General features: G+C 45.9%; 2 protein-coding genes across 4 annotated transcripts in view; one reads left to right on the top strand and one right to left on the bottom strand.

Annotated features, from left to right (window-relative positions):
• cspp1a (centrosome and spindle pole associated protein 1a) overlaps positions 1-9,026 on the top strand; it is a gene marked incomplete at both ends in the record, with an annotated part of 38,340 nt that extends 29,314 nt beyond the window's left edge. The window contains 6 exons of the mRNA XM_083662912.1: positions 870-1,007; positions 4,502-4,536; positions 4,635-4,686; positions 5,238-5,338; positions 5,524-5,683; positions 8,824-9,026. Coding sequence (XP_083519038.1) covers positions 870-1,007; positions 4,502-4,536; positions 4,635-4,686; positions 5,238-5,338; positions 5,524-5,683; positions 8,824-9,026 — 689 coding nt within the window. The remainder of the gene's footprint in view (positions 1-869; positions 1,008-4,501; positions 4,537-4,634; positions 4,687-5,237; positions 5,339-5,523; positions 5,684-8,823) is intronic.
• Positions 9,027-9,619: 593 nt separating this feature from the next.
• arfgef1 (ADP-ribosylation factor guanine nucleotide-exchange factor 1 (brefeldin A-inhibited)) overlaps positions 9,620-27,583 on the bottom strand; it is a 166,085-nt gene continuing 148,121 nt past the window's right edge. Inside the window, exons 31-40 of one of the 3 annotated variants that reach the window (XR_014552483.1) lie at positions 27,271-27,406; positions 24,660-24,798; positions 23,624-23,696; positions 22,919-23,078; positions 22,549-22,688; positions 22,234-22,405; positions 21,957-22,095; positions 12,776-12,893; positions 10,883-11,152; positions 9,620-10,004 (exon numbers count right to left, since the gene is read on the bottom strand). Coding sequence is in view for 2 of the 3 variants with exons in the window: in XM_083632058.1 (XP_083488184.1) it covers positions 10,937-11,152; positions 12,776-12,893; positions 21,957-22,095; positions 22,234-22,405; positions 22,549-22,688; positions 22,919-23,078; positions 23,624-23,696; positions 24,660-24,798; positions 27,271-27,406 (1,293 nt within the window). In the remaining variant the exon portion in view is untranslated. Of the gene's footprint in view, positions 11,153-12,775; positions 12,894-21,956; positions 22,096-22,233; positions 22,406-22,548; positions 22,689-22,918; positions 23,079-23,623; positions 23,697-24,659; positions 24,799-27,270; positions 27,407-27,583 lie in introns of all 3 variants that reach the window. The other 2 variants (XM_083632059.1, XM_083632058.1) reach the window with 2 other exon arrangements.

The following is a 27,583-nucleotide window of genomic DNA, read 5'->3' on the forward strand; positions in this document are numbered from 1 at the left end:
AAGCAACACAGTTGCAGCTGCAAAATGCAGGAGTAGCCTAGATATGAATCATCTTAATATGGGATCGCCTGTGTGCAGGTGATCCCATATTAAATTGCTTAGATGTAGTAGGCTATTCTAGCATGTATGACCATTTCAATTCCAACCCAAAGTCAGTCTCAGCTCCATTGCGCACACGGCACTGTGCGCTTTGGAGACGTTTATGTAACCTTTTTATGCCGGTTCAGTGATATTTCTCCACTCACTATTCAGCTGCAATCGATCAGCGGGGTCAAACAACGTATCTAGGCTACTTGAGAGCACAAAAATGAATATATAAAAACATATTCCAAAGTGGTAAGTAGGGCTTAATTAAAATGTAGCCTGCAACAAGTGCAAGGCTTTAGTCCTTGATTAATTTAACATTACAATTCGAGCTCCTTCCTCGATGGGAAACTCGTCCAGAAAGGGGTTGGCCATTTTTCCAAACTGCTGATTCGATTGGTTCATGGGCGGTGTATTTAAGGTCTAATCTTATCCTTGCAACTTAACCTGCTGCGGACCAGGTTAAGTGTGAAGCATAAGTTGCTATGGAAATATATGTCGGTAAGAAGTTAACTAGCTTTGTAGCACAGCCAAACCAGGGTTAAACCTGAAGTTACCTCGCTAAACCACTAATCAAGCTTCGTGGTACAGGGCTCTAGCTTGCATTGTTTTGTTCATTACTGTGGTCACTGAGTGATGTGCAACTGCTCAGGAAAGCCACTGTCATCGGCTAATGTGTGTCTGCCTGCCTGTTCTACTAATGCATGTGTAGCATGGGGAGGGGAATAATCGCACTCTTCCTCTGTGTGTGTGTGTGTGTGTGTGTGTGTGTCTCTCTCTCTCAGACTCTGCATCCCGTGAGGAGGTGCTTCATGTGTACCCCGACCCCCCCGGTGATGCACAAAGTCTGGACATCCAGCAACGGGCCCTGCTCCGCGAGCAGCAACGCACTATCAGGAGCATGAAGAGGGGGGAGGAGCACAGTCAGTGAACACACACACACACACACACACACACACACACACACACACACACACACACACACACACATCCTCCTTGTCTCCTTGTCTTTGGTTCCCACAGGCCCGGCACTTTATATATATATTTTCTATTGATTTATTTTTATTTATTTATTTGTTTATTTGGACGGGACAGTGCAAAATCAAAGAACACAAAAACCATGAAGCAGATACAGTCACCTGGAACATAATAAGAGTGTAAAAATTGCCGGATTTAGCATGAGGCTAATTTCCATCCGTTGTCCCCGAAAGACACAAAAAACAGAAATATATAAAACGTAAAACATAAGTAGCAGCAATACACTCAAAAATACATAGCAGCAATACACTTACAAAAATACATAGCAGCAATACACAAAAAACATATTACCTGTGGTCACATGACTGGTTGGACTTCAGCCATTGTTTAAGTTTACCTCTAAAAGTAGCAAGGGTGGGGCTGTCCCTTATGGAGACGGGGAGACTATTCCACGTTTGGCTGCCTTTTATAGACAGGACGTTCTGACCAAACGTGGTCAGTCTATGTTGGACCTTGCAGTCACCTCTGGTGTCTGACCTGGTGCCAAGTCCAATGATTCTATTTTTGTGGATGAATTCCTGTACAGGAGGGGGAGCTAGTCCATGTAGGCATTTGTAGATAAAACAAGCACTTCTTAAGACTTTGAAATTTTCAAAGCTCAGAAAGAGATGTTCCAGAATGTTACAGTGGTGGTATGCCAATGGTTTTCTAGCAAATACCTTGATGGCTCTGTGATAAAGCTGTTCAATAGGTTTTATGACAGTGGCACCTGCAAACGACCAGTTTGTGAAGCAGTATTCAATGTGAGAGAATATCATGCAGTGAAGATACATTTTAGCTGCATCAACTGTTAAGAAAGGCCGGATTTGTCTAAAATTAACTAAATTAAAATTAATTGTGCGTTTAACTTTTTTGATATGTTACTTGAAGGATAGGTTCGAGTCCAAGATGACTCCGAGGTACTTGAACTGGGAGACCAATTCCAATTCCCCCCCCCCCCCAGAAACACATTGGACCTTGTGATGCCAACTGGTCGTTTGCTGAACATCATGCATACAGTTTTTTTGTATTTAGCAGCAGGCACGTGTTTTGCAACCAGTATTGGACCTTGTTTAAAACATTTGTGAGGTTACAAGAGATCAGGTCGTTTTTTTTACCATGTACCAAAATTACCGCGTCGTCAGCGTACATCTGTACATTGAAGTCAGGGCATATGTCCGGCAGGTCATTGATGTACAGGGAAAACAGTAATGGCCCAAGGATCGATCCTTGTGGCACACCGACTGGGTTGTCAAGAAAAGGGGATCTGACGCCATCAACCATGACACACTGTTTTCTGTTTGTTAAGTAAGACTTAAACCATTGTATAGTATCTGCAGAGAAATTGAAGTGAGACAACTTTGCCAGAAGTACTTCATGGTTGACAGTGTCAAATGCCTTCCTGAGATCCAGGAACACAGCACCTACATATGGGTTTTTGTCCAGCATGTGCTTAACCTTTTCAATAAAAACACAGTTAGCTGACTCAGTTTACCGTTTCCTTTTGCACCTTCAATTACACTGATAAAGAAGTTGGCTTTGGCCTTTCTTAAGGTCCGAGTCACCTTATTGCGTGCATGGGTAAATTTCTGCCTATCTGTCGACAGCCCAGATTTCAGGCAAGGAGTGAGTCCCTGAGCCGCAGTAGTGAACTGCAGCTTTGGTTCCACCAGGGGAGGTGATGCTCCTTCCTGGCCTATTGACGCCCCTTCCTGGAGAAAGAGGATATCGTTTCATTGATTTTTTCTGTGAACCGACTACAGTTTGACTCTATATCATCAGAGGAAAGGGTCTCATCCCAGTTCATATTTTTAACAGCATCTCCAAAGCATTCTTGCATGTTTTTTGGGATGAAGTTAAAAGAAGAGCAGTTTTTATTTGGTGCGTTTAGGAACTGTTTTTTGTTTAATTTCCTAGCGAAAAAAATAAAATTATGATCAGAAAGGCCGGTCAGCAAATTGTAGGTTTTGGCAATTCTATCAGCTTTGTTTGTGAATAAAAGGTCTATCCTGGTTTGGGAGGTATTAGTTACTCTGGTCGGTTGTTCAATTAATTGTGTTAGGTTATGGGCATCCATGGTTTGCTTAAGGTTCTTCCTATTCTGTTTATCATCCCAATTTACGTTAAAATCCCCTAAAATAATGGTCTCTTTGTTAAGATCACAGGAGCTCAACAGGAACTTTAACTGGTCATAGAAATCAACTTTAGCGGTTGGCTGTCTATAGAGGCAAATCAAAGTGAAGGACATTTCATTTGACAGGGTGATGTCTACACCAACACAATCAAAGTTTACATCAGTTGACCAAACAATCTCTTTGCAGGCGAGGGTGTTCTTGATGTAAAGTAACACACCCCCACCTTTGCCCTTAATCCTGTCCTTCCTGAAAACATTGTATCCTGGCATGGATACAAGGGCTTCTGGAGAGGACTGTTTCAACCAGGATTCTGATATACCTAGACAATCAATATTGGACTCATGTAGGAGATGCTCTAACTGTTCGTTTGTTGCCAAGACTGCGAATGTTTAAGTGTCCACAAAAAAGTCCCTTTGGCTTGCACCGTGGATCCCAAACAATTTTGGCTTGGTTAAGAGTACGAAACAGTTTTGAGCAACGGTACTTTTTTAGAGCTGGATTTCTGGATTTTACCTCTGGTACTCCAGGCCGCGGGGCCCAGCCCGCGCCCATGTTGTGGTGGCCGGATGGCCAGCCGTAGGCCGCGGGGGCCCAGCCCGCGCCCGTGTTGTAGTGGCCGGATGGTCAGCCGTAGGCCGCGGGGGCCCAGCCCGCCCCCGCGTTGTAGTGGCCGGATGGTCAGGCGTAGGCCGCGGGGGCCCAGCCCGTGCCCGTGTTGTAGTGGCCGGTGTCGGTAGACCATCTGGGGCTGCTAGGACTGCCTGGTCACATGTATTCTATGATACATGTGACCTGCGCTGCATACTTGCACCAAGTGAAATTCCTCGTTTGTAATCTGATCTCTGATGGACTTACTGTGTCTTGAATTCATTGAGCCTTTGTGAATTTGAGGGGATCGAGGCCTTGAAAGTTTTTGAAAATAGACGTAGGTCATTGAAAGTGCTTCAAGTTCTTTTGATTTTTTTTTTTTTACTTAACGTTAATAAATCTGCTACGTTCTGCTGTCCGCATGTGCGTCCTTGTTCACACGCCACCTGCCATGAGAAAGGTCATGTGCGTGCACGAGAAAGGTCATGTGCGTGCACGAGTGATTGAAGTCGAATGATGCAGCAAGCCAGCGAGAAGAAGTATTTGATCTAGGTCTCGATCTATACCGTCAGGTCCTTGAATGGAAAAACCCTTGAATTTGATTATTAAGGTGATGTAGGAACCCTGTTGTCTCTTCTTTGTTGTGCTCTTGAATGCCGCTCTGTCTTTCTCCACAGACTCCTTGTACCAGCAGCTGAGCCATCATGGTCCTGTGAGTGGTTTCTCATCACATTCCTGTTGGATCAATGAATCTCTTCTCAGCCCGAGGAGTTTTATTTTTGACCCGCCTGTGTTTGTTTCCTCTCCCAGAAGAACCACAGCCAGGGAGTCTCTGCATTGATATCTGACAGCACCTTTATTGGTAAGCCTGGCTGAACAGAGCCTGTTCTTACATGACTCTTATCAGGTGTGTGGAGACTGGGTTCAGAACAGTGGGGGGACACCAGGCAGTAAAGGCACCTTGGGATTTGTCCTGCACATAGGGTTCAAGGTGTTCTCCATGAAGGTGACATGGTTTGGGAATGCGGACTACACGCAGTCACGCACCCTTCACAATAGCACAATAGAACAGTCCACCAAGGGAAGGGCATGGGGGTGCTCTTTGTGTGTGTACCAGGCTATCTGTGGCACACGCCAAGCCACCTCTCCCTCTCACAGCCGGTGCAGGCGCCGGGTGAAAGGAGCCCGTGCCGGCTACAGGGCGGCGATAGCAGCGTGCCGGGTGGGGGGGAGTGGTGGTGGTGGCGGGTGGGGGTGGGTATGTGGTGCGGTAGGGATGCTGTTAAAAGCTTTTCAATCTGCCCCTCGCTCCATTAGTCATTTATGCTGAGTGGACCGATTCCTAGATGAAAGCCATTTTCACATGTATGTATGGGTGTGTACTGACTAGCGGCTTGTTGGGCCCGTTGTCAGATTTCTACAGCGGCGATGCGTCCCGAGAGCCGGCCCGTAACCTGCAGGTCTCAGCGGAGGACAAGAGGAGGACGGCACCACAAAGGAGAGAGGACCATGATGTATGGCACCTATTATTAGCAAAGGGATTATTTTCTTCCACCTCAGGTCAAAATTATCTGTCACTTTGAATACTAGAGTGGTATATCCCTAATCTAGTGGCTTTCAATACTACCGTCCTTACTCAAGTCAACAGTGGAGTATCGCAGTATCACATCCTTTCCCTCCGATCACTTCTGTTGTCCAGGAACCGGTCATTCCTGTGGGTCAGAGGGAGCGAGGGGATGCCCAGTCCCTGGAGTCAGGACGCGGTCTGCGATTACAGGCGACGGTGTGGGACCACAACCAGCCCCGCACCAGGAGACCGGACCATCTTTTTAGTGGTGGTGACCACAACTGCACATCAGGTCAGAGGTCACAACTAACATTCCCATCTACTGTATGTCTACTAGGAGTAAAGCCCAATAGAGACACTGCGGGGCGCGGCATCATTCAGAAACCATGCCCAAAATGGGGGGAAACAAAAACTCCCCCTCAATCCTGGCGTTCTCCTGTGCATGCGTGTTGTACACAAAGATCATATATACGGAAGATGAACACTCGAACTTACTTCCTTGACAGCTAGATCCACATTTTTCTTCTCGCCAATTCTCAATGGCTTCCTTGTTTTGCTCAGGAGTACAAAAAAACTTTAAAGGGATAGTTCGGTTTGTTTGAAGTTGGGTCCTATCAGCTAGTCAGATACACTAATGTAATTAGGTACAGTGGTCTGGAAGCGGGGCGCAGTGTCTAACGAGATCCGGCACCCAGAGGAGCAGCCTCGCGCAGCCTCACCAGCCTTTTCTCTCTCAGTACTGGGGGTCAACAACTAAAACGTAATTTAGCCACCTCAAACAACGGCCACCTAAACAAATCGATATCTGTGTACATGCACGCTCTATTTGAGAATTTTCTGCGCTTTACTTTTCCGCCAAACAGTCATTTCATTCGGCACTACTTTTTCTCCCAACCGTATCACTACCGTATTCCTCCGCTAAACTCCTGCACAGAGCCGCGGTGCTGGATCACTCCGCAGATCACAGGTTATCTCAGTTCACAAAGTAGTTGCATCGCGACAGCACGTCTGGAGTATTTTTCCCATCAATAATTCAACGATGGTGCGTGTTTGTGTATTTCCTGGCTGTTCAAACAGACAAAGATCCTGGTCTGGTTATCGGTTTCACCGTATTCCTTTGAGGGACCGAAGTATTACACAGTTGTGGCTTGTTGCACTGAATAGAGACATCAGCACTCCTCCCGAAAGTTTGGCAGAACTTCGCGTTTGCAGTGCACATTTTTCTGAAGAGGATTATCAACAACCCATAGCAGATAAGAAGGACAAGCACTTTCTGAAGAGCGATGCTGTACCTAGACCACAGGTGAGATATGAAATAGGAATCACATCATGCTTGTAGGCTACTATCGCAATTTTTTTTTCTCTTTTGTCTAAATGCATGACGAAATCGGCACGTTTTCACGTTATTTATTTAGTTATTAGGTGGGCGTTGTTTGAGGTGGCTAAATTACGTTTTAGTTGTTGACCCCCAGTACTGAGAGAGAAAAGGCTGGTGAGGCTGCGCGAGGCTGCTCCTCTGGGTGCCGGATCTCGTTAGACACTGCGCCCCGCTTCCAGACCATTGTACCTAATTACGTTAGTGTATCTGACTAGCTGATAGGACCCAACTTCAAACAAACCGAACTATCCCTTTAAAGGTCCCAATTCGTGCAGCTGTAACCTCTTAAAAACGTGTGTCTCTGGTCCATAAAACATGATTCTGGATTAATTTGTCGAAAATATAGCAACCCCGTTTGTTCTGACGGAGTTGTCACTTCCTCATCTCGTTGCGTCCCAAGAATGGTCTGTTTCTATAATATATTCAGAACTAACAGTTCCCATTGGCCGCTGAGGGAGAGCCCGCACCAGGCTCCAATCAGATTAGCGTCTGTGGACCAGCACGCTAGGTTGTGTCCACAACTAACGTTAGCAACGAGCTATCGCTAACTTAACGGTTGCTACGCTAAAGAGGACATCTCAAAATGCCTAGACTTACCGAATGCACCTCCGCAGTTGCTGGATCATGTACAGTTGGCGTCGCTCCAGCTAGAAGTGTTAATTTTGTGGCTATAGACAAAATGGTGCAGGTAGCTTGTGTGAGAGAGACCGCACGCAGTATGTTTAAGGACCCGAGTGACATCACATTAACCCGTCTGGGGGAACAGAGTGTAAGGGGCGTGGCTTGAAGGAGACTGCAGGGGGAAGCTGGATAGGGACAAATCTAACTGGCAGTTCTGAGGTTGTGACCACTCATTACAGGGAGGGATGACAGCAGTATATATGCATTTACAAGTAAAAACAGCTTTTGCACGAAATGGGACCTTTAATTGGGGATTTCTTTACATTTGTTGTGTGCGCAGCCCACCACACAACAGCTTTTAGCTATGTTTAATTCAAGGAAAATGACGCTGGTGTATGAGAGTGAACGGAGCGATTTCCCCCGTGATGGGCGTGGCCTATTTCATGCAGTGTCTATGCAAAAAAAAGGCAAAATAATATGCAGCAAGTGGGGGCGGGGGTGGGGTCGAGGGGTGGAGAGTTGAGCAGCACTTGATTGCCATTCGCATCCCTTTATCTGTCTCATTTCCCTTCAGTGGGTGGGGAACAGGAAGTCTGGAAAGTTTGACCAGAGCACTCCTCTTCACGAATAAATGGACCTGAATTAAAATAGTTCATGCAACATACGTAAGATTACATAACATACGTAAGATTCATAGATTACATAACATACGTAAGATTCATGTTGGCTTCTTATTAAACAACACATCTTTGCCTTTTCTCCAAGTCTCTCCCACACAGGCTCGTCTCATCCCAAAGCTTCACCACCCACTGAACAGAAAGGACAGATATAACTTTATTTGAACAGATCGTTATAAAACAAGTCACTGTATTCTGGCTCTAAATTACGAACTGAGTAACATACAGTATTATGCTGTGCCCGGGTAGTGCAGTGGTAGATTCCCTGCCTAACAACACGAGGGTTGCAGGTTCGAGCCCCGTGTAGTCTCCGGCTTGGGTCGGGCGTCCATAGAGGCACAATTGGCCCGGCCGTGTCTGCAGGTGGGAAGCCGGATTAAGAGTATGTGTCCTGGTCGTTACACTAGCGCCTCCTCTGGTCGGGGGGAGGGGAACTGGCGGGAATAGCGTGATCCTCCCACCGCTACGTCCTGCCGGTGAAACTCCTCGCTGTCAGATGAAAAGAAGCAGCTGGCGAATTCACATGTATCAGAGGAAGCGTGTGCTGGTCTACACCCTCCCCAGATCGGCAGAGGGGGTGGAGCAACAACCGGGAGAGCTTGGCAGGGGAAATTGGCAAAGTACAATTGGGGAGAAAATGGGGAGGGGGAAAAAACAAACAAAACATACACACAGTATGCCGAAGTCTACAATCCTAACCATTCTTTGATCTGTCTTAAAGAAGCACATGTAACGATGAGCCTCTGTCCTCTGCAGAGGGACTGTCTGGTGATGAAGTGGATGTCTGGTCTCTATGCTCCACCCCCTGTGCCTCGGAGAGGCGTGTCTCCGTGGAGACGGTTGCCACGGAGCCCTGGCTGCGGCCCGGCACATCAGACGCTATAAGACGTCCCGGCTATAAAGAGAGGCAGAGCAGCGGGATGGATGCTCCACCATGCCTTACCTATCGTCTGCGCTAATCTGTGTTCCTGAAGTTACCCGTAGCCTGATAACAGCTTGCATAGCTGCTCTCCACTGATGGCAAATTGCACTGATGCAAATTACGAATTTGTAGCCTTAGCCTGATATTCAGACTGGGCGTGGCTTCGAAGGTCTGGAGGCTACTACTTCCTTGCAATCCTCCATTTTCTTCCCATCAGTGTATTGTGAAGATACTGCCTGGCAGTAAGCAGAGCTTCCTTTCACCCCGAGCAAGAGTCAATCTATTCTCCCTGATTAAAGACTGATGATTGTTGATTTAAAAAATTGAGATTTATATTTTTTGTTCGCCATTTGAATGCCATTTTTCTGGCTGGTGTGTAAATTATGAGCTTTTATAGTCTTCACTTAGAGCTGGTTGAAGACCAGAGTCTGCCTGTTAGATTCAGCTCATGGAAGTTGAGGCAAAATGCACAACTGTGAATGTACTATAAACATGTTATATGTATTGCATACTGGAGATTATTTTACAATAAAAAACTTTCTAATGTCCTAGCTGGTCATTAATGTTCAAAACTTGACAACTTTCATCTAAATGACTTAACAAATGATTCAGCATTTCAAATCAACCAAGTTCAAAAACTTTATTGACCTAGAACCTGATTAGAATGCCAGATGATGTATTGTACAGAAAGTTGTACACAATCCTTTTTGCAACATAGAAAACTTTACATTGCTGTATCATATACATTTTGTTTTCTACATCCATGAGCAGGAATGCATCCCATCCATTCACTTTAAAGCACAGCTAACATTACTCATTTTCTCTATACATAACTTTCCCCCAAACCAAAGAAAAAAAAATGAAATATATTATTAATTCTTGATTTTGTACACAAAAGTGAAAACTAAGTTCAAACATGAAAACAGACCAGTGACTCAAAAGCAGCTAGTATCAGGTTGCTCTCTCTCTTCTTCCAGTTCCAGGAGCCCGGTTACCATCTATCTCAGTTAAAAACCTAAGAACATATAAAATGGAATAATTTAACCCTTCACTTTCCACGGTCTTGTTCAATTACAAATCTTATATAGGACAATCTGCAGGAGATGGTACAGTCAAATAAATTATCACAAAAGTAAAATCTCCAGTGCATTCAAAAAAGATCAAGTGCAGCAAATCCAGAGGAGGAAAAAAATAAACAAAAATAAATGAAATCTAGTGTTATAAGATTATATTACATAGCGGCAGATCTGTACAACTAGTTTCATCCGAGAGGCTATCGATGCTAATGTTAGCCAGAAAGATCATTTTCATCAGTGTGACAACAAATGTCACATTTCATAGTTACTGAATATGTCATTTTGCGTGATGTCGAAACGATTCGTTTAAATATACAGTAAGAAGCACACTTTTTTTGAAGTATATTTCCTTCTGAGCAAATCAGAGATATGGGGTAATTGTCAGTTGTTGCGAATCAGTAGTATTATCCAGTGGAGGCATTGTTACATCTTGTACAAGGCATCACTTTGTGTGGGTATGCATGTGCGTGTGTGTTGTTGTGAGGGGGTTCTATGTGGGTTGTGTGTGTACGCATGTGCGTGTGTGTTGTTGTGAGGGGGTTCTATGTGGGTTGTGTGTGTTGTTGTGAGGGGGTTCTATGTGGGTTGTGTGTGTACGCATGTGCGTGTGTGTTGTTGTGAGGGGGTTCTATGTGGGTTGTGTGTGTACGCATGTCCGTGTGTGTTGTTGTGAGGGGGTTCGGGAGGCCTTGGGTGTCGGGGAGGTGGGCAGCCCATTGATAATGAGCTATGTGGGTCAAGTGTTCGGTGTAAACCACTCGCAGGGCCCTGTACAGCCCACCAGGGCATTCTGAGGCGATACCTAATATAGCCTCACCTCAAAACTGAGGTGGCGATCAGCTCGGTGTGCCGGCCTGCCTGTGTTGCACCATCACTGGGCTTCCTCCCCGGCCTCCTCGCCCACCTCTGTATCCTGCTCCTGCTCCACAGGCGCTGGCTGGAGGTCTGGCTCGGGCAGCTGTGCGATCTGGAACACCAGGCCGATGCGCAGGTAGAACTTCCTTAAGACGGCCCGCAGCTCAGGGATCAGGTCGAACTGCATGATCTCACACAGCAGGGGGTAGTACCTGGAGGCATGAGCCTTGAACTGGAGGTGCAAAGGAAATGAAAGAGAGAGAGAGAGAAAAGCTTTGTTATTACATCAAAGAAAAGCTAACAATACATGTTTTTTTATATACATTTTATTTAAAATCTTATGCTAACAATACATGTTAAGGGTTTGGTTCGGAATGTGACATACTGGCCAAAAATGACCATCATTGGAAAGCTTTTTATAACTGATAAGGGGCTCAAGTGAAAACACTATATTACATTTGGTTCAAACAGGGCATAACTGCACTTAATCGCTTTTTGTAGCATAGCGATTTTCTGAATCCATCCATCTGTCAAAAGTGTGAATGATTCCAATCTTATATTTTGAACAAAATCAAAACAAACAGAACACGGGCACTCACAGATCAATAGTCTACTTATTTATTGTGGTGGAAAAACAAAAGCGTCTCAGCTAGAAGCCATCATCATCATCATCATCAGAAGACTATTGATCTGTTATTGCTGGTGTTCTGTATGATGTGATCCTTGCCACAACCGTGCACCCGATACAGTGTTCAAGATTTAGAGCTGTGCGCGTGGGCGGCTACTTTTTACTACTATGAACAAAATCATAGGCAATCATTTCAATTTCTTTGAGAAAATGCCATTTTTGCTCTAAACCCTCGATGTAATCATCAATGCTTCTTTTATTGATGAAGTGTGTGTGTGTGGCAGGGCCGGCGCCAGGATGAAATGACTTAGGGGGCGGTTAGAACTGGGGAGGGGGCTGATTTTTTTTTATATTATATTTTTATATCGTAAAACATAGGTTATATACCCGCTATGCCTATTTCTGGACTTTTTAACCATAATAAACTCTGAAAAGCGCAATAACAACACAAGAAAGATTACTATTCAAAATCAAATAAAACTTTTATTTCACAGCAGCAGATTAAGGCATTAATAGAGCTGAGCTTTGCATAACGTGAAATGCGGGACCTGTCTGGAGCACTCTGAACATATACTATGTCTATATGAAAAGTCATAGAATAAACAATTGCTGCAAAAATCAACAAAAAACTAAACAAAATAATAGCCAGTCAGTTCATTAAATTAAAGAAATAAAGTGATCAGATGCGTTGTCTCCATCTTTCTGCTCATGGCATGCTGTGTGCTTGGGTGCAGCTGATTTCTCTCTCTGTGTGTGTGTGTGTGTGTGTGTGTGTGTGTGTGTGTGTGTGTGTGTGTTTTAATCACGTCATGATCACTACAACATGCAGTGAGGTTCAAATTTAATAAATAGCTACATCTCTGACACCTTGTGACAATCAAAGCACAGCAAATAGCGCTTTCCTGCCAATTCTGAAACAACAGAGCTATGTTTATAGGGGGTAGCCAGCCTACATCAACTTAAACTGATCAAATTTGATGAAGACTGCAGAAACAGCAGCCGAAACATGTCAGTTACAAACATTGCCTAACTGGCCTTTATAGATGAACTATTCTAAAAAATATATATATATTTTTTTTTTAAGTGAGGGGGGCAGAAAATTGAACTGAGGGTGCAAAGCCCCCTGGCGCCCCCTCGTGGCGCCGGGCCCGGTGTGTGGTACACATATACACGCACACCACAGTAGACAGGATAGGCATCCTAAGTGTTTTAGCTCCGCCTCCTTACCCTCTCATCACTGATCTTCAGCACCTTGGTGAGGAAGAGCAGGAGTAGGTTGGTCCAGGCCTCTCTGTGGCTCTCTGAGGTCAGAGCCAAGAAGTATGCTACAGCCTCACTGCACACACTGCAGGAGAGATGGAAACAGAGAGAGATGCTTCAACAATATATATCAGGACAACAAACGGTGAACAGAAGATTGCTACCTGGATAAAAAAAAATATTTTTTTTATGGCAAACTATGGAACAAAAATCAAACATAAAAGTTAAGGACTTTTCAAGGACTTTCCAGGCCCAATTCCTTCAAGGACCTCACCCAACAACATTGTATAGTTTGAGACATGGATCAACTTTCTCGAGGCAGATGGCAGGTGAAACAAGGACTCGTAGATGGCGGGAGACACAGACAGCGAAACGTAGCCTATTTACTAACGTGGAGTAAAAAAAACACATCAAAAGAACATCCATTTCTATTCTTGCACAAAATAGATACATTCAAGCACTTTGAATGACCCATGTCTGTCTGTCTATTTTCAAAAACTTTCAAGGCCCTGCCTTTCTTCTTCTTCTTCTTCTGAAATTCACTAACTTTCAAGGATTTCAAGGACCCGTGGAAACCCTGGAAAACATCAAACATTACTGCTTGTTACTGCTTGTTACTGCCACGTGTCATTTCTAATGTAGAGAGAAAGCATCTACTTATCTGATTCACTTATCAGTTGAGAACGTGCTAAGGGGGAGATAATGGAGATTATTTTCACTCATTAATCTCTCATTAAAACCACTGACTGAGGCCATTATGAATACACTTAAAGAGTTTTTTTTTCTACAAAGTTTAAATTTGAGGAGAAGTGACACGACCCCACTTCCCTGACCTTCAAGGACCTCCAGTGACATCAGTGCCATCTGCTGGCCATCCATCCCTCCTCCCCTCCCGCAGTCCTCCATGCTCCATGACCTCATCGCCTCCCAAATCTTCTTAGCACACTACAGTCATCAAACGTGCTCACCTGGCAGCACGTGGCCTCTGGTAGGAGAGGGTGAGTCTGCGTCATTTCGGAATGAATGTGTGCTTAACACATTCACTGCCAACAGTTTTTTTTTTACTGTAGGTAGCTTCTGCCAAGGTTTTTTTTTTAGGATTCTGGCTCATCTTTCAAGAGCCGAGGATTCTTTTCTGTTAGGATTTTGTGAACACAAAATATCTCAAAAGAACTAATAGAATGTGTGCTTTCTCTGTCTAAAAGAGTTAGTTTGTAGAGTTAGTAGTTATGTAGGCATTAGCAGTTGAATACAGCATGGTTTCAGCGTCTGAAAATGAAAGGTGAGAAAAATGCCTTTTTGTGAAATTTGATAGAACAGTCACTTTAACCATTTATTTTTGGCATCAGTAAGACGTCAGACATCTAAACAATAGTTTTGAACAGTAATTTCCTCCATAACAGCAGGAAACCCCCCTCTCCTTCAAACTCCTCCCTCCGTGTGTGTTCTCCTCCTCCCTCCGTGGCTGCAGCGGGCGTGTCACAAGCGAGTTTCTGCTGCCTGTCTGCTGCCTGGCTGCCCCTCGTCGGGCGAGTCTGGATGGGCTCGCTCGTTTCTTGGGTTTTCGGTTGAGAGCTTTGATGAAGCTTTTGCGATTCTGGGCTTTATGCTGCGTGTTTCAAAGTGTGTTCCACCCAGTCTATTTTTGGAACCCCCCACCGTTGTGCGCCACCGTTGTGCGCCAGCGCGAAAGCGTTTTCGCCAAACCATTCTACAGTATGAGAATGGTTTCCTCACGCTTTTCCCTGCAGTTTTGGCTCGCTTTCTCTACTCTGGACAGCACTGTCGCCACTTAGTGGGTCGGTGGAATGGGTTGTACACGTTCGGTGGCTCCCATATTTTTATAGGAGACTCGTTGGTTTCTGCTTGACGAGTTGACTCGTCAACGGCAGTGAACGTGTTAAGAACACTGGTTCTCAATGTGGGATACAGAGACCAGCAGGGGGCGTCGTTAAATCGTTAATAAAATTCAACCTTATTTCATTCACAAGAAGTAAACACAATTGGAGAATGTAGAAGAATGACTCTTTTGATCATAGCTTCACTGTTATCTCTCTACTACAATAGAGATCAGCAAGAAATTCTGGATAAAAACAAAACAAAAAATATTCTCAGATTTGGGTGGGTCAATGAGACAAAATCTCATCAAATGGGGGTCCGTAGCTCTGATGGATTAAATTAGGGGTCCTTGATATGATATGAAACGGGTTGAGAATCACTACTAAAGAAGACATCAGTTGTAGCTGGAAGTCAGAGACAACAGCATGACAGGTGTGTGTGTGTGTGTGTGTGTGTGTGTGTGTGTGTGTGTGTGTGTGTGTGTGTGTATTCTTTTTTTATAATATTTTTTTACAGATTTTTTGATCCCATTTTTATCCCCCATTAGTGCTAATTTTAATTTATTCATCCTGGTTGCTGCTCCACCCTCTGCCGATCTGGGGAGAGCCGAACTGGCTCCATGCTTCCTCCGAGACATGGGCAGTAGCCAGCCGCTTCTTTTCACCTGACAGGGGAAGCTTCACCGGTAGGACATAGCTCGTGGGAGGATCACGCTATTCCAACGAGTTCCCCTCCCTCCAAACACGCGCCCTGAACGACCAGAGGAGGCACCACTTCAGTGACCAGGATATTGCATGTTTTGGTGAGGGGTTCCTATATGAAGGAAGGCCCCAGGGGGCACGGGGAGAACATGCAAACTCCACACAGAAAGGCCCTTTTGACGACCCCACCTGGGCGGTGGGCACTCGAGGACATGCGGATGGGCAGGCACTCCTTCAGCGCTCACAGCGTCCCAGGTGGGAATCGAACCCAGGACCTTCTAGCTGTGAGGCGACAGAGCTACCACTGCGCCACCGTGCCCCCCGCTGTGTTTGTGTGTGTATGAGCAAGAGAATTATAGTCTGGAGCCGGAAACAGTCTACCGGAAACATGGGCCCCCAAAAAATCCTAACCCTCGATTAATTTTGCAAATGCAAAGCTTCTGTATTGGCTTAAAAGATGTAATATTGTGAATCCGCGCAGTTTCTACAAGAACCTCTCTTTTGTTTGGTACGTCCATCTTTTGTTTTGTTTTTTTAAACTGTTTCCGGTCTAGGGCGGAAACAGGCCGAGAGGGAAGAGCCTGTTGACGCGAGGTTAGTGAGTTAGGAGGACGTGTGAGTCACACCCCTCCTCCTTGCTCATCTCCCCTCTGATAACAAATGCGAGTCACGAGAGGCACACGATGATTCTGCTTGATCTTGATTCCATCGTCAATACGGGGGTGAGGCTGGAGGAGACGAGGTGAGGCCCACTGTGAGGCAGCTAATAAAGAGGAGGCGATGACAGCCCGCATCGGCTCGGTAATGAAACGCCAGTGTAGCGATTCCTTTGGATCCATACGACGGACGCACGCACGCGCCATCCGTTTCAGATAACTGTCAAACTCAAGATTCAAGATTCAAGATTTTTATTGTCACTCCATGGTACAAGTATCATGTGTGAAATTCTTGTGCTGTGAACTCCGTTTACAACATAGTACAAATATAACAGGGCATATGAGTGCAAAAACAACAAGAGACACAACAAGCAATAAGGCAGTATAGTGATAAGACAAGTCAGAGACAGTGGCATATTCACTGCACTTAGGTGCACATGTCATGTGCATACTTTAGCCGTGCTTAAACATTTTAAATTCGGCGTATTTGACATACAGGTGCAAATAGCATATTCCTTATTAAACATACAATTAAACATTAGACAAACTCTTCCATCGCAATGATTAACTGATTGCAGATAACAACATCTAAAGATCTCTCTCTCTCTCTCCCTCTCTCTCAGGGCCGAAGCCGTTTGAGTTCTCTCCTTCCTCTGGGGGTGGCTATTGACATTTCTGCATGGAGGGAGTGTGACGTCTTTGTTCCCTGGTTGGTCGGTGATTGTGTTCTCGCAGACAGCTGTGTCATGGCTGCTCTGATGAATCACGCTGTCCTTCATAAAGACATGCGTACTAGAGCACTTTGTGCAGGCAGAGTGTCGGTGTGTCTCCTCCCAGTTTCTCAATGAATTCATTGTGTTTGCATTGCGCGGCCCGACAACAACAAAAGCAACAATTAGTTCCCGAATTCTCCCAAATTGAGAGTGCCTTCTCAGGCGTATGCACAGATAATTCTCCCAGTCTGACTGTCACTAAACATGTGTTGAGCAGGAGCGGAGTGCGGTGAAATGATGATGAGCGCTTGTGAGGAAATGCAGAGAGCCTCGTTAGTGGGTTGAAATTGAGCGGAGCGACAATAGACAACACTAGAAAGAGCAGCAGTTCAGCTTGTTTAGGGCGTGTATAGACAACACTAGAAAGAGCAGCAGTTCAGCTCTTTTAGGGCATCTATAGACAACACTAGACAGAGTAGCAGTTCAGCTCGTTTAAGGCGTCTATAGACAACACTAGAAAGAGCAGCAGTTCAGCTTGTTTAGGGCATCTATAGACAACACTAGAAAGAGCAGCAGTTCAGCTCGTTTAGGGCGTCTATAGACAACACTAGAAAGAGCAGCAGTTCAGCTCGTTTAGGGCGTCTATAGACAACACTAGAAAGAGCAGCAGTTCAGCTTGTTTAGGGAGGCTATAGACAACACTAGAAAGAGCAGCAGTTCAGCTCGTTTAGGGCGTCTATAGACAACACTAGAAAGAGCAGCAGTTCAGCTCGTTTAGGGCATCTATAGACAACACTAGAAAGAGTAGCAGTTCAGCTCGTTTAGGGCGTCTATAGACAACACTAGAAAGAGCAGCAGTTCAGCTCGTTTAGGGCATCTATAGACAACACTAGAAAGAGCAGCAGTTCAGCTCGTTTAGGGCGTCTATAGACAACACTAGAAAGAGTAGCAGTTCAGCTTGTTTAGGGCGTCTATAGACAACACTAGAAAGAGCAGCAGTTCAGCTCATTTAGGGCGTCTATAGACAACACTAGAAAGAGCAGCAGTTCAGCTTGTTTAGGGCGTCTATAGACAACAGATCAGATCAGAATCAGATCAGAATCAGAATCAGAATCAGATATCATTTATTCACCATTATGTTATGTAACATATAGGAACTTGTTTTGGCATTAAAGTGCTTAAACTTTTTTCACATAAAAGGGACAGTGCAAAAACGAGGCAAATACAGTGGAACAACAGGACAAGAAAGTGCAATATTTGGTGATCATACAGGTATGGGCAGTGCAAATATTTGGATAAGGGTTCAGGCCCGAGGCATCTCCCCTTAGGGGGGGGGGGGGGAGAACCGGGGGATACCTGACTGGTTTACGAGATGTGCTGCTGAGGGGAAGAAGCTGAGTCTGTGACGGTTTTTTAGAGTCACTGGCAGGCGTAGCCGCCTACCGTGAGGAAGCATGGAAAAGAGGGCGTGACCCGGGTGGGATGGGTCAGCCATAATCTTTCTGGCCCTCTTCAAGGCCCTGGTGTCATGTAGGGACTCGAGAGAGGGGAGGGGGCAGCCGATCACCTTCTCCGCTGATCGAATCACCCGCTGCAGCTTGGTCTTGTCCTTGACCGTAGCCGCAGGGAACCAGGTGATGATGGAGAAGGTGAGGATGGACTCAATGATGGAGGTGTAAAACTGAGTCAGCATAGACCTCGGCAGCCGGAACTTTTTTAGCTGCCGCAGGAAGTACATCCTCTTCCGGGCCTTCTTCATGAGAGCGTCGATGTTCAGCTCCCACTTCAGGTCCCGGGAGATCGTCATGCCAAGGAAGCGGCAAGGCTCAACAGAGGCCACTGGGGTGCCTCCCAAGTTGAGCAGGGGGGAGGGGCTGCCTTCCGCCTGAAGTCAACTACCATCTCCACTGTTTTGAGAGCATTGAGGGCCAGGTTGTTGTCTTTACACCAGCTCTCTAGCCGCGTGATCTCCCTCCTGTAGGCGGACTCATCCCCATTGGAGATGAGGCCTACCAAGGTGGTATCGTCTGCAAACTTCAGGAGCTTGACCGACGAGTGGAGGGAGATGCAGCTGTTGGTGTACAGGGAGAATAGTAGGGCAGACAGAACGCAGCCCTGCGGGGAGCCAGTGCTGATGAACTTTAAAAGGGAGATGAATTTCCCTAGCTTCACCCGCTGTGACCTGTTGGTTAGAAAATCCGTGATCCACCTGCGGGTAGAGGCCGGCACCCGCAGCAGGGACAGCTGGCGTTCTAAGATGTGTGGTAGGATCGTGTTGAATGCCGAGCCGAAGTCCACAAACAGGATCCTGGCGTAGGTGCCTGCATGGTCCAGATGTTGCAGGACAAAGTGCAGAGCCATGTTCACGGCGTCGTCCGTGGATCTGTTGGCTCGGTATGCAAACTGCAGGGGGTCTAGTAGAGGGTCTGTGATGGACTTCAGGTGGGCCAGGACCAGGCGCTCAAAGACCTTCATGACTACAGACGTCAACGCGATAGGTCTGTAGTCATTAAGGCCTGTGACCTTGGCCTTTTTGGGGACGGGGATGATGGTCGAGGCCTTGAAGCACGCTGGGACCCAACACAGCTCCAGCGAGGTGTTGAAGATGTTGGTGAACACCGGGGACAGCTGGTCGGCGCAGTGCTTCAAGATGGCAGGTGTGACGGAGTCTGGTCCGGCCGCCTTCCGGGGGTTTTGGCTCTTAAATAGGCGGTTTACCTCCTTTTCGGTGACAGAGAGGGAGGGGGTGGGGGGGGGGGGGGAGAGGGGGAGGGGAGACAGGGGAGGGGGGAGTGTGTGGGGGGGGAAGGGGGGAGTGTGTGGGGGGGGGAGGCAGGGGAGGTGGGGTCACCACTGGGGACTGAGGACTGGGGGTGTGGCCGGGAGGCGTGGGGAAGGAGGGTGGGGGGGAGCTTCTCTGTCTCGAACCTACAGTAAAACTCGTTGAGCTCGTTGGCGAGGAGGAGGCTGTCAGTCGTCCGTGGGGACTTTGGTTTGTAGTTGGTAATTGTTTTGAGGCCTTTCCAAACGGAGAAGGGGTTCCCCTCAGAGAACTGCCTCTGAAGTTTCTCCGAGAAGCGTTGTTTCGCCGCCTTCACCGCTCTTGCGAAGATGTATTTGGCCTCCTTAAACCTGTTAGTATCTCCACTACGCCTGGCCACCTCCTTCTCGGTCCGCACCCTGCGGAGACGGGCTGTGAACCAGGGCTTGTCATTGTTGTAAATCAACCTGGAGCGGAAGGGGACACACACCTCCTCACAGAAGCTGATGAATGACGTCACAGTCTCTGTGTAATCATCCAGATTGCTTCCAGCCTCTGGCCCCGCCCACTCGACAAGACCCCGATCGCAGCCTGCGCGCTCCAGCCAGGCGCAGAGTTTCTCGCGAGCCTCGGAGGACCACACTTTAAAGCGTCTTGTTACAGGTTTACAGTGTTTTAGTTTCTGCCTGTAGCAAGGGATCAGGTGGATTAACTCGTGATCACTGTTGCCCAGCGCGGCACGGGAGACAGAATGGTATGCCTGCTTAGTTGTACTGTAGCAATGATCCAGAGTGTTCGCCCCCCGAGTTGGACACGTGATGTGTTGCCGGTACCTCGGAAGAGCGCGGCTTAAACTAGCCTTGTTGAAATCTCCGACGGCAACCACCGGGCTTTCAGGATATTTCCGTTCAATGCTGACGATCTGCTCGGCTAGTGTGTCTTGTGCTGTATCGACGTCAGCATCTGGTGGAATATAAACACACGCGAGGATGATCGAGCTGAACTCGCGGGGGGAATAGAATGGACGACAGTTTATGAAGAGGGATTCCAGAGAAGCGGAACAGTGTTGGGTGATCACTGTAACATCCGAGCTCCAACAATCGTTCACGAAGAGCAATACACCTCCGCCTCGCGACTTGTTGACTGAAACAAAGTCGCGGTCCGCCCGATACATGGAGAAGCCGACCAGCTCCACCGCTTCATCGGGGATGAGAGGTGATAGGTGGGTCTCCGTGAACGCGAACACAGCTGTTGAGCGAAAGTCATTGCTCCTTGCTACGAGGGACCGGAGCTCATCCATTTTATTACAAAGAGAGTTCACATTTGAGAGGAAAATACCCGGGAGTGGAGGCCGATTTCCCCTCCGGCGAAGGCGAACCAGGGAGCCAGCCCTCCTTCCTTGCTGCCGCCTGACCCACCTCACAGCCTGGGCGAAGACCGCGGTTCCCTTCACGAGTATATCCAACAAATCCGTGGATCGGGTGAGTAGTTGGGGGAAAATGTCCGGTGGGGTTGAATTCCCAATGTTCAGAAGTTCTTCCTTTGAGTAAGAAGTTACACATGACACAGAAGCTATACAAGACAAACAGAGCACAGAGCACAGTAGCGCCACAGCAGCCATGGGCGGCGCCATCTTGTTTTTCCTCTCCCAGTGTTTGACCAGCTCGTTTAGGGCATCTATAGACACCACTAGAAAGAGCAGCAGTTCAGCTTGTTTAGGGCGTCTATAGACAACACTAGAAAGAGCAGCAGTTCAGCTCATTTAGGGCGTCTATAGACAACACTAGAAAGAGCAGCAGTTCAGCTCATTTAGGGCATCTATAGACACCACTAGAAAGAGCAGCAGTTCAGCTCATTTAGGGCATCTATAGACAACACTAGAAAGAGCAGCAGTTCAGCTCGTTTAGGGAGGCTATACTGCCATACTTGCTAATGGGGCGGTTTGTGTAAAATACATCCCATGCAGGTTGAGGCACAGGCACAGAGGGAGAGGAGGTTAACTGCTGATAATGAGTGTTAGACCTATCAGAGCAGAGCGTTGCACCTCTTTAAAAGTCAGTTGAAGTGCCAGATGTGCCCAGTTGAGTGGCCGTCTCTCTCACATCCATTGACTGATTTTTCAAACAATGGGATATAAATAGGGAGGATATATTGAAATTCAGTATATTGCAATACAAAAACTGTATGAATATATTGTGTGGCAGAAAAATGTATGGTTTAAGTAATCACAAATGAGATGGCTTTCCCGTCACAATATCACAATATATTATTCGCTAGAAAGATTTGTTTCTCAGAAATAAACAATTTTAACATTTAAATTTTAACTTTGTCATTGAACCTTTATTTGTCACATTGTATTGTGGCTGTATTGAATGATCGTGTATCAAAGGGTGGGTATCATGAGATGAGAATAGTCCCATCGCTAGATATGAATGTGTGACAACGCCACAGGCTTGAGGTGAACGCTGGGTTCCTTACTTGAGCAGTCGTCTCTGGACCTCCTCCCAGGCATCCTGGCGGCTCTCGTCGGTGTACATACGGAACAGGATGCGCAGGCCGCACGCCAGGCTGCTGGTCTCCTGCTTCAACAGGTTGGGCTTCGACTTTCCTTTGAAACCTTGGAAGCCAAAAATGCGCACAGACAGCTGAAGCCATTTCAAAACACCATAGAAACTCTACTGAGTTCCATCCCAAAAAGTGCCTCTGTGTTTCAGCCCCAAAACAGGTCCAGTGAGTGCACCTGTCCGTCACCCACCTGCCTTCCATAGTAAAGTCCTTTGCTCGTTGTTTGAGTTGAAAGCCTTGGCGAAGCAGTGCGACTCCAGCAGACAGTCAAGCAGCTTGAAGAGCTGCTCGGAGGTCAGGTAGCAATACATGCCGTGGTCCTGGGTCTCCACAGGGACGTCTGCTACATACGGGGCGTCCCGCTTCAGGAGGCAAAAGACATGACATATAAGACTTTAAACAGAGATCTTACATTTCTCACCCATAAGCAGGATTGACATGCATTCCTGAAAAAAGTGCATATTAATGATCAGGTCAGTAAACCACTGAAGAAGAGAGCCTCTACCTGGGCGGCAGCAAAGTTCTCAGCGTCCTCCTTCTTACTGCTGGCGGGGAAAAAGACGATGTTGTCGATAGTCTGGATGAGCTCCAGCTGCACGACACACTTTATTAGCAAGGCCGCGAACAAGCGCTGCTCCTGCACTTCTGCCCAACACAAAGATATACATGCATAAGCACACACACACACACACACACACACACACACACACACACACACACACACACACACACACACACACACACACACACAAGAAAATATATGTATGTATAAGGATGTAATTTATAAGCCGATGCATTCACACACATGAACACACAAGTCAGCAAAGAGACACCTCAGAGCAAGTTTGAACTTTTGAGTAGAGATAGGGACTAACTGGTTGGGGTCCTGTTCCTGGGGCCATCCTCACACATGCCTGAGGCCGCACTGTACTGACTCTGACGACGGCTCTCCATAGCGACCCTATCCGCACTGCTGATGGAATGCTGGTCCTCGGAGCGGGACTGGATGTCCACTGACTTCTGGGAAATAGAGTCCTGAGAGCACAGTGAGGGGAGTCACCGCATGTCAGCATATACAAAATAATACAGAATTTTGCGAACACAAAAACAATATATGAATAATACAATACATGGGACCAAAGGGATTTCATTCCCCATTCATTTTGTCCACAGACGTTTTGAAAATCATTATAAAAAAAAAACTTGATTTGGTCAAAGCAAGAAATTTAACTATATTCAGGATCAGTAGAGAGCAGAGAACATTTCACTTGGACCTAAACTAAAAAATGGCGACTCTCTGAATCACTTGGTTTGCCCAAGACCAAGATTTTTCTTCATTGGGAAAATTCATATGGAATGAAATTCGGAACCCGGAAGATGGCATGAATTAGGCACTTTAAAAAACAAAATGAACATTTAACATTTAATGTGAAAATGAAATCAGATTGCACAAGTACGTACGCAAACAATATGTCAAATAAACGGTGAAATAAAAGAAATGGTCCAAAATGGCATGCAAGCAGCAAAACAAATGGCAATTAATTCTCAGGAAGAATAAGAAAATGCTGTCGTTTGCTTACCAGCTGTTTGTCTGACAGGTTCTGTGTGGTCATGTGGTCCCCCTCTGCCCCTGCTGGTCTCCATGTTAATAGCCTGAGAAACAGAAAAGGGCTGAGTCAATCATTCACAACAAGTACCGTAGTCACAACAAGACAGGTTCTACCAATAGAGAAAGTTAGAAAGGGGTATTAAAAAAATATATAACAAGAGTGTTGTTGTTTTTCACTTGTGCGAAAACATATAGGTCAGTGGTTCTCAAGTGGGGTCTGGGGACCCCCCAGGGGTCCTTGAGGGGGTTCCAGGGGGTCCCTAGCAAAAAAGTAATTAAGGAGTAATTTATTTTCACTATAAGTCCATCCCTAAGTAACACAATGACAGAATGTATGACTATTTTGGTCATGGGTTTCAACAAAACATCTAAAATAAAAGAAAAATCTTGTCAGATGGGGTGATCCTGGGACAAAATCTTATGAAATGGGGGTCCGTAGTCTAATTTTGGTCAGTTTAGGGGTCCTTGACGTGAAAAAGTTTGAGAACCACTGATCTAGGTTACCGCCTCTCCTTTCCATTATTCCTGGTTTGTCTGAACATAGTCCGCACAGTTGGAGATATCAGGATTTGTTTTCTTAGATTCAGAAGAGGCCAATTGTTCTTGTCCGGTCTGAAAAGCAACTTCCACAGAGCTAGATAATCCATCACAGTCAACATGAAGCCTTCGATATTTTAGGTGGGGTGAAATATGATATACCATTTAAAAAAAAATCAACTGCCCTCCCTGACATTTATATTATTTTCTCTCTGCCCTCCCCTGCATCTGTAAAAAAAAAAAAAAGTTGTTTGTTGAAAATAAAACAGCAATATTAACAGGTATAGTGCTGCCAGAGCAGTTGCACCACTTAAAAATATAATTCCACTTCACAATTTCAATGAGCAACTAACATCCCTGTTTGCAATGAGAATCACTACTGAACGTGCATTCAGACCCACACATGCATGGTTTGGTATCTGACTTTCAAGAGGAGGAGGAGGAGGAGGTAAATCACTGCAGCAGCTTACGCGTGCGGGATGGTGGTCTTGAAGATGTCCAGCATGCAGTTACACGTCTTGTCCCAAGTCTCCGGCGAGAACTTCTCTCCGTTGAGGATGACTACGTTCTCCAGACAGTTGGTGCCTGAACGGGCGAGCTGCTCGTTATCTACAGACACACAGAGACAGAGGAGGATGGGGGTTGGACAGGAAGGAGGGAGTGAGAAGGGAAAGGTGAGTTACAAAAGGTAGAATGAAAAGATAAGGTGCATCAATATATAATGTGTCAAGGTCCAATTTCAACACATTTTTGCTAGCTCTGCTCAAATTTCCACTTTTCTATCCATCCATTCCAATCCATGAAACAAGCCGTTGATTAAAAACACTGAAAATGTGTATCAATCATTTGCTTAACGCACATGTATTTATAGTGTGATGATTACTGATGCAGCACATCATTTGTAGCTGCGTCAAGAATGGCCAGCAGCTTTATAAGTCACTCTGTTGGTGGTCCACAGCAAGTTCACCTCGCTTTAGCAGGCACAGGAGGCAGACATTTGGCATGGAGGTCAAGTGTGTGTGCGTGTGTGAAGGTGTGTGTTTGTGTTCATTCCAATTGGCTAAAAGGGGTCGGTGGGGGCATTTCACAATGAGTGGATGACATCACAATGGAGTGGATGATGTCACACTCTCTGACTGACATTGTACAGTATATCTGGTGACAGCTATTGCGAATTTGCGCTTGTTTTTTTTTACGGTGTGGCCACTAGGGGCTGAGGTGCACATGCGTTAAGCAGATGCAATGTGCAAAGGTGGTAAAGAGAGATTATATCACGTTGCAATTCAAATGTGTGTGTCGGTACAAAATCTGGCATTTGCATTGGTAAGCCTGTTCAAATACTGTGGACTGACAGTTTGAAAGGGCTCACTGTTCAAATTTCACAAGAAAAAGGGAAGAAGCACAACAGACGAGGACATATAATAAATGACTGATAATAATAATGAATGTCTCTGCAGGACACTAAAAACTCGCACTTCCAGATTCCATAACTCCTTCTTCCCAAGGGCCGTCACAATACCCAATAAATCACAATCACTTCCCAAATTATAAAGTATAAAGTATTATGCTGCTGTCATATGTGTGTACTGTATATATGTATACCGTAAATTCCGGACTATAAGGCGCACCGGTCTATAAGCCGCACCTTCAAAGGTGACTATTTTTTTCTTATATAAGCCGCACCGGTCTATAAGCCGCGGGTGTTTTGATGTTTAATTACCATATGTAAGGCTTCGTGCACAGAGGGGATTGTCGGGAAAGAGATGGCTGTTTGGGGAAGCTCCCATTTATTAACATTTCAACAAAACAAAAGTCAGGTCACTAATCCCCAGACAAAATCACACATTGTGAGATGCTTAAAAATCACCATCGGCGGGAGCTGCTGTGCAGCCAAGAACACAAGTGAAATTCGTTCTCTCGTGACCTGTGGTTCTCAACGTGATGGACGATTCACCTTTCTTGTTAACAGTCCTAGTGAGAGGCAGGTCGAACGTCAAAGGCACTTCATCCATATTTATGATCTGCTCCGGTCCGATGGAATATTCCTTGATCTTTCTTTGTGTGAATTCGCCGAAGTTTGTAATTTTCTCCTGGTAGTCGGGAGGGAGTTGCTGACACACAGTCGTCCGCGCCCTGACGGACAGTCCCTTTCGTCTCGGGTTTGTGCATGATCCTTTGCTGCTGCTGCTGTTGTTGTTCCTGTCTCGCTACTGTCTCAGACATGGCTTTCAGGCTCAATCGCCGCCATCGTCGTAACACAGCCAGTTCTCCATCTTTTGAAGCATGATGTTAGATTACAACGAGCTAGTTGTGTGGCTTAGCCTTCCAAAATGTTGCTGTTAGTTTTTTAGAATGTAATACATAGAATTGGGAATGTTACATTCAATTTCATTCAGACTGTCTTTCAGGCTCAATCGCTGCCTTTTTCCCCCCGGAGCGAGGGAGGAGGGAGGGAGGGTGTTTTACCGTAGTGGCTGAGAGAGAGTAGTGGCACAGTGCTCCAATCAGGTCGCGAGGCACATTTTTTGCAACATCATCCAATCAGGGTCTCGCTCTCATAATGTCTGTCTTGCTCTCGTTCTGCCTCATACCAACATCCATAGATTTTGGAGGTTCCCGAGTGGCCGTTTGCTGGAAAAATCCATAGATAAGCCGCACCGTTATATAAGCCGCAGGGGGCAAAAAAGGCCAAAAAACGGGAAAAAAGCCGCGGCTTATAGTCCGGAATTTACGGTATATGAATATATATATAGATTTATATTACATAGTTATTTACTACTATTACTATCATTACTACCCTATTTATTATTAAGTCTATCTACTGTGGGGTCTGGTGAATCGTTGGTGAATTGTCTGGTTGTACTGTATGTTTGCACAAAGGGGAGTTTGCAACTGCAATTTCGCTGTATGATTTTATTATGCAATGACAAAATAAACTACGTACTACTACTACTACTACTACTACTACTCATATTATAATTATTACTATTCGTATTTTCAATGAAGAGTTTTCGAGTGAAGCTTGATTTACTGATGTCACAGAGAAATATGAGAGGAAGAGAGAGAGTGGCGCCTACTCACCTTGCTGCACACACCAGTAGAGCTGGGCCAGAATGTGGTCCAGCAGGATGTCGTTGAGAGACTCAAAGTACTGAGTGAAGACGTCACAGATGGCATAAAGTGCGTGGTTACAAGTGGTGGTCATCCACTCTGCTTTCTGCGGACACAGCACATGGAGAACCTCAGTCAGTCAGTCCGTCCCTCCTCCAGGATTTAGATTTGTTTTGTGAGATTGTTGCGATCAATGATGCTTGATTTTGCAACGGCTTTTCTCAAAAATTGCAATGCAATTTATGAAGTTTACATTACGTCATTTGGCAGACGCTTTTGTCCA

The sequence above is a fragment of the Poromitra crassiceps genome (assembly GCF_964638095.1).
Source record: "Poromitra crassiceps genome assembly, chromosome: 2".
Lineage (NCBI taxonomy): Eukaryota > Metazoa > Chordata > Actinopteri > Beryciformes > Melamphaidae > Poromitra > Poromitra crassiceps.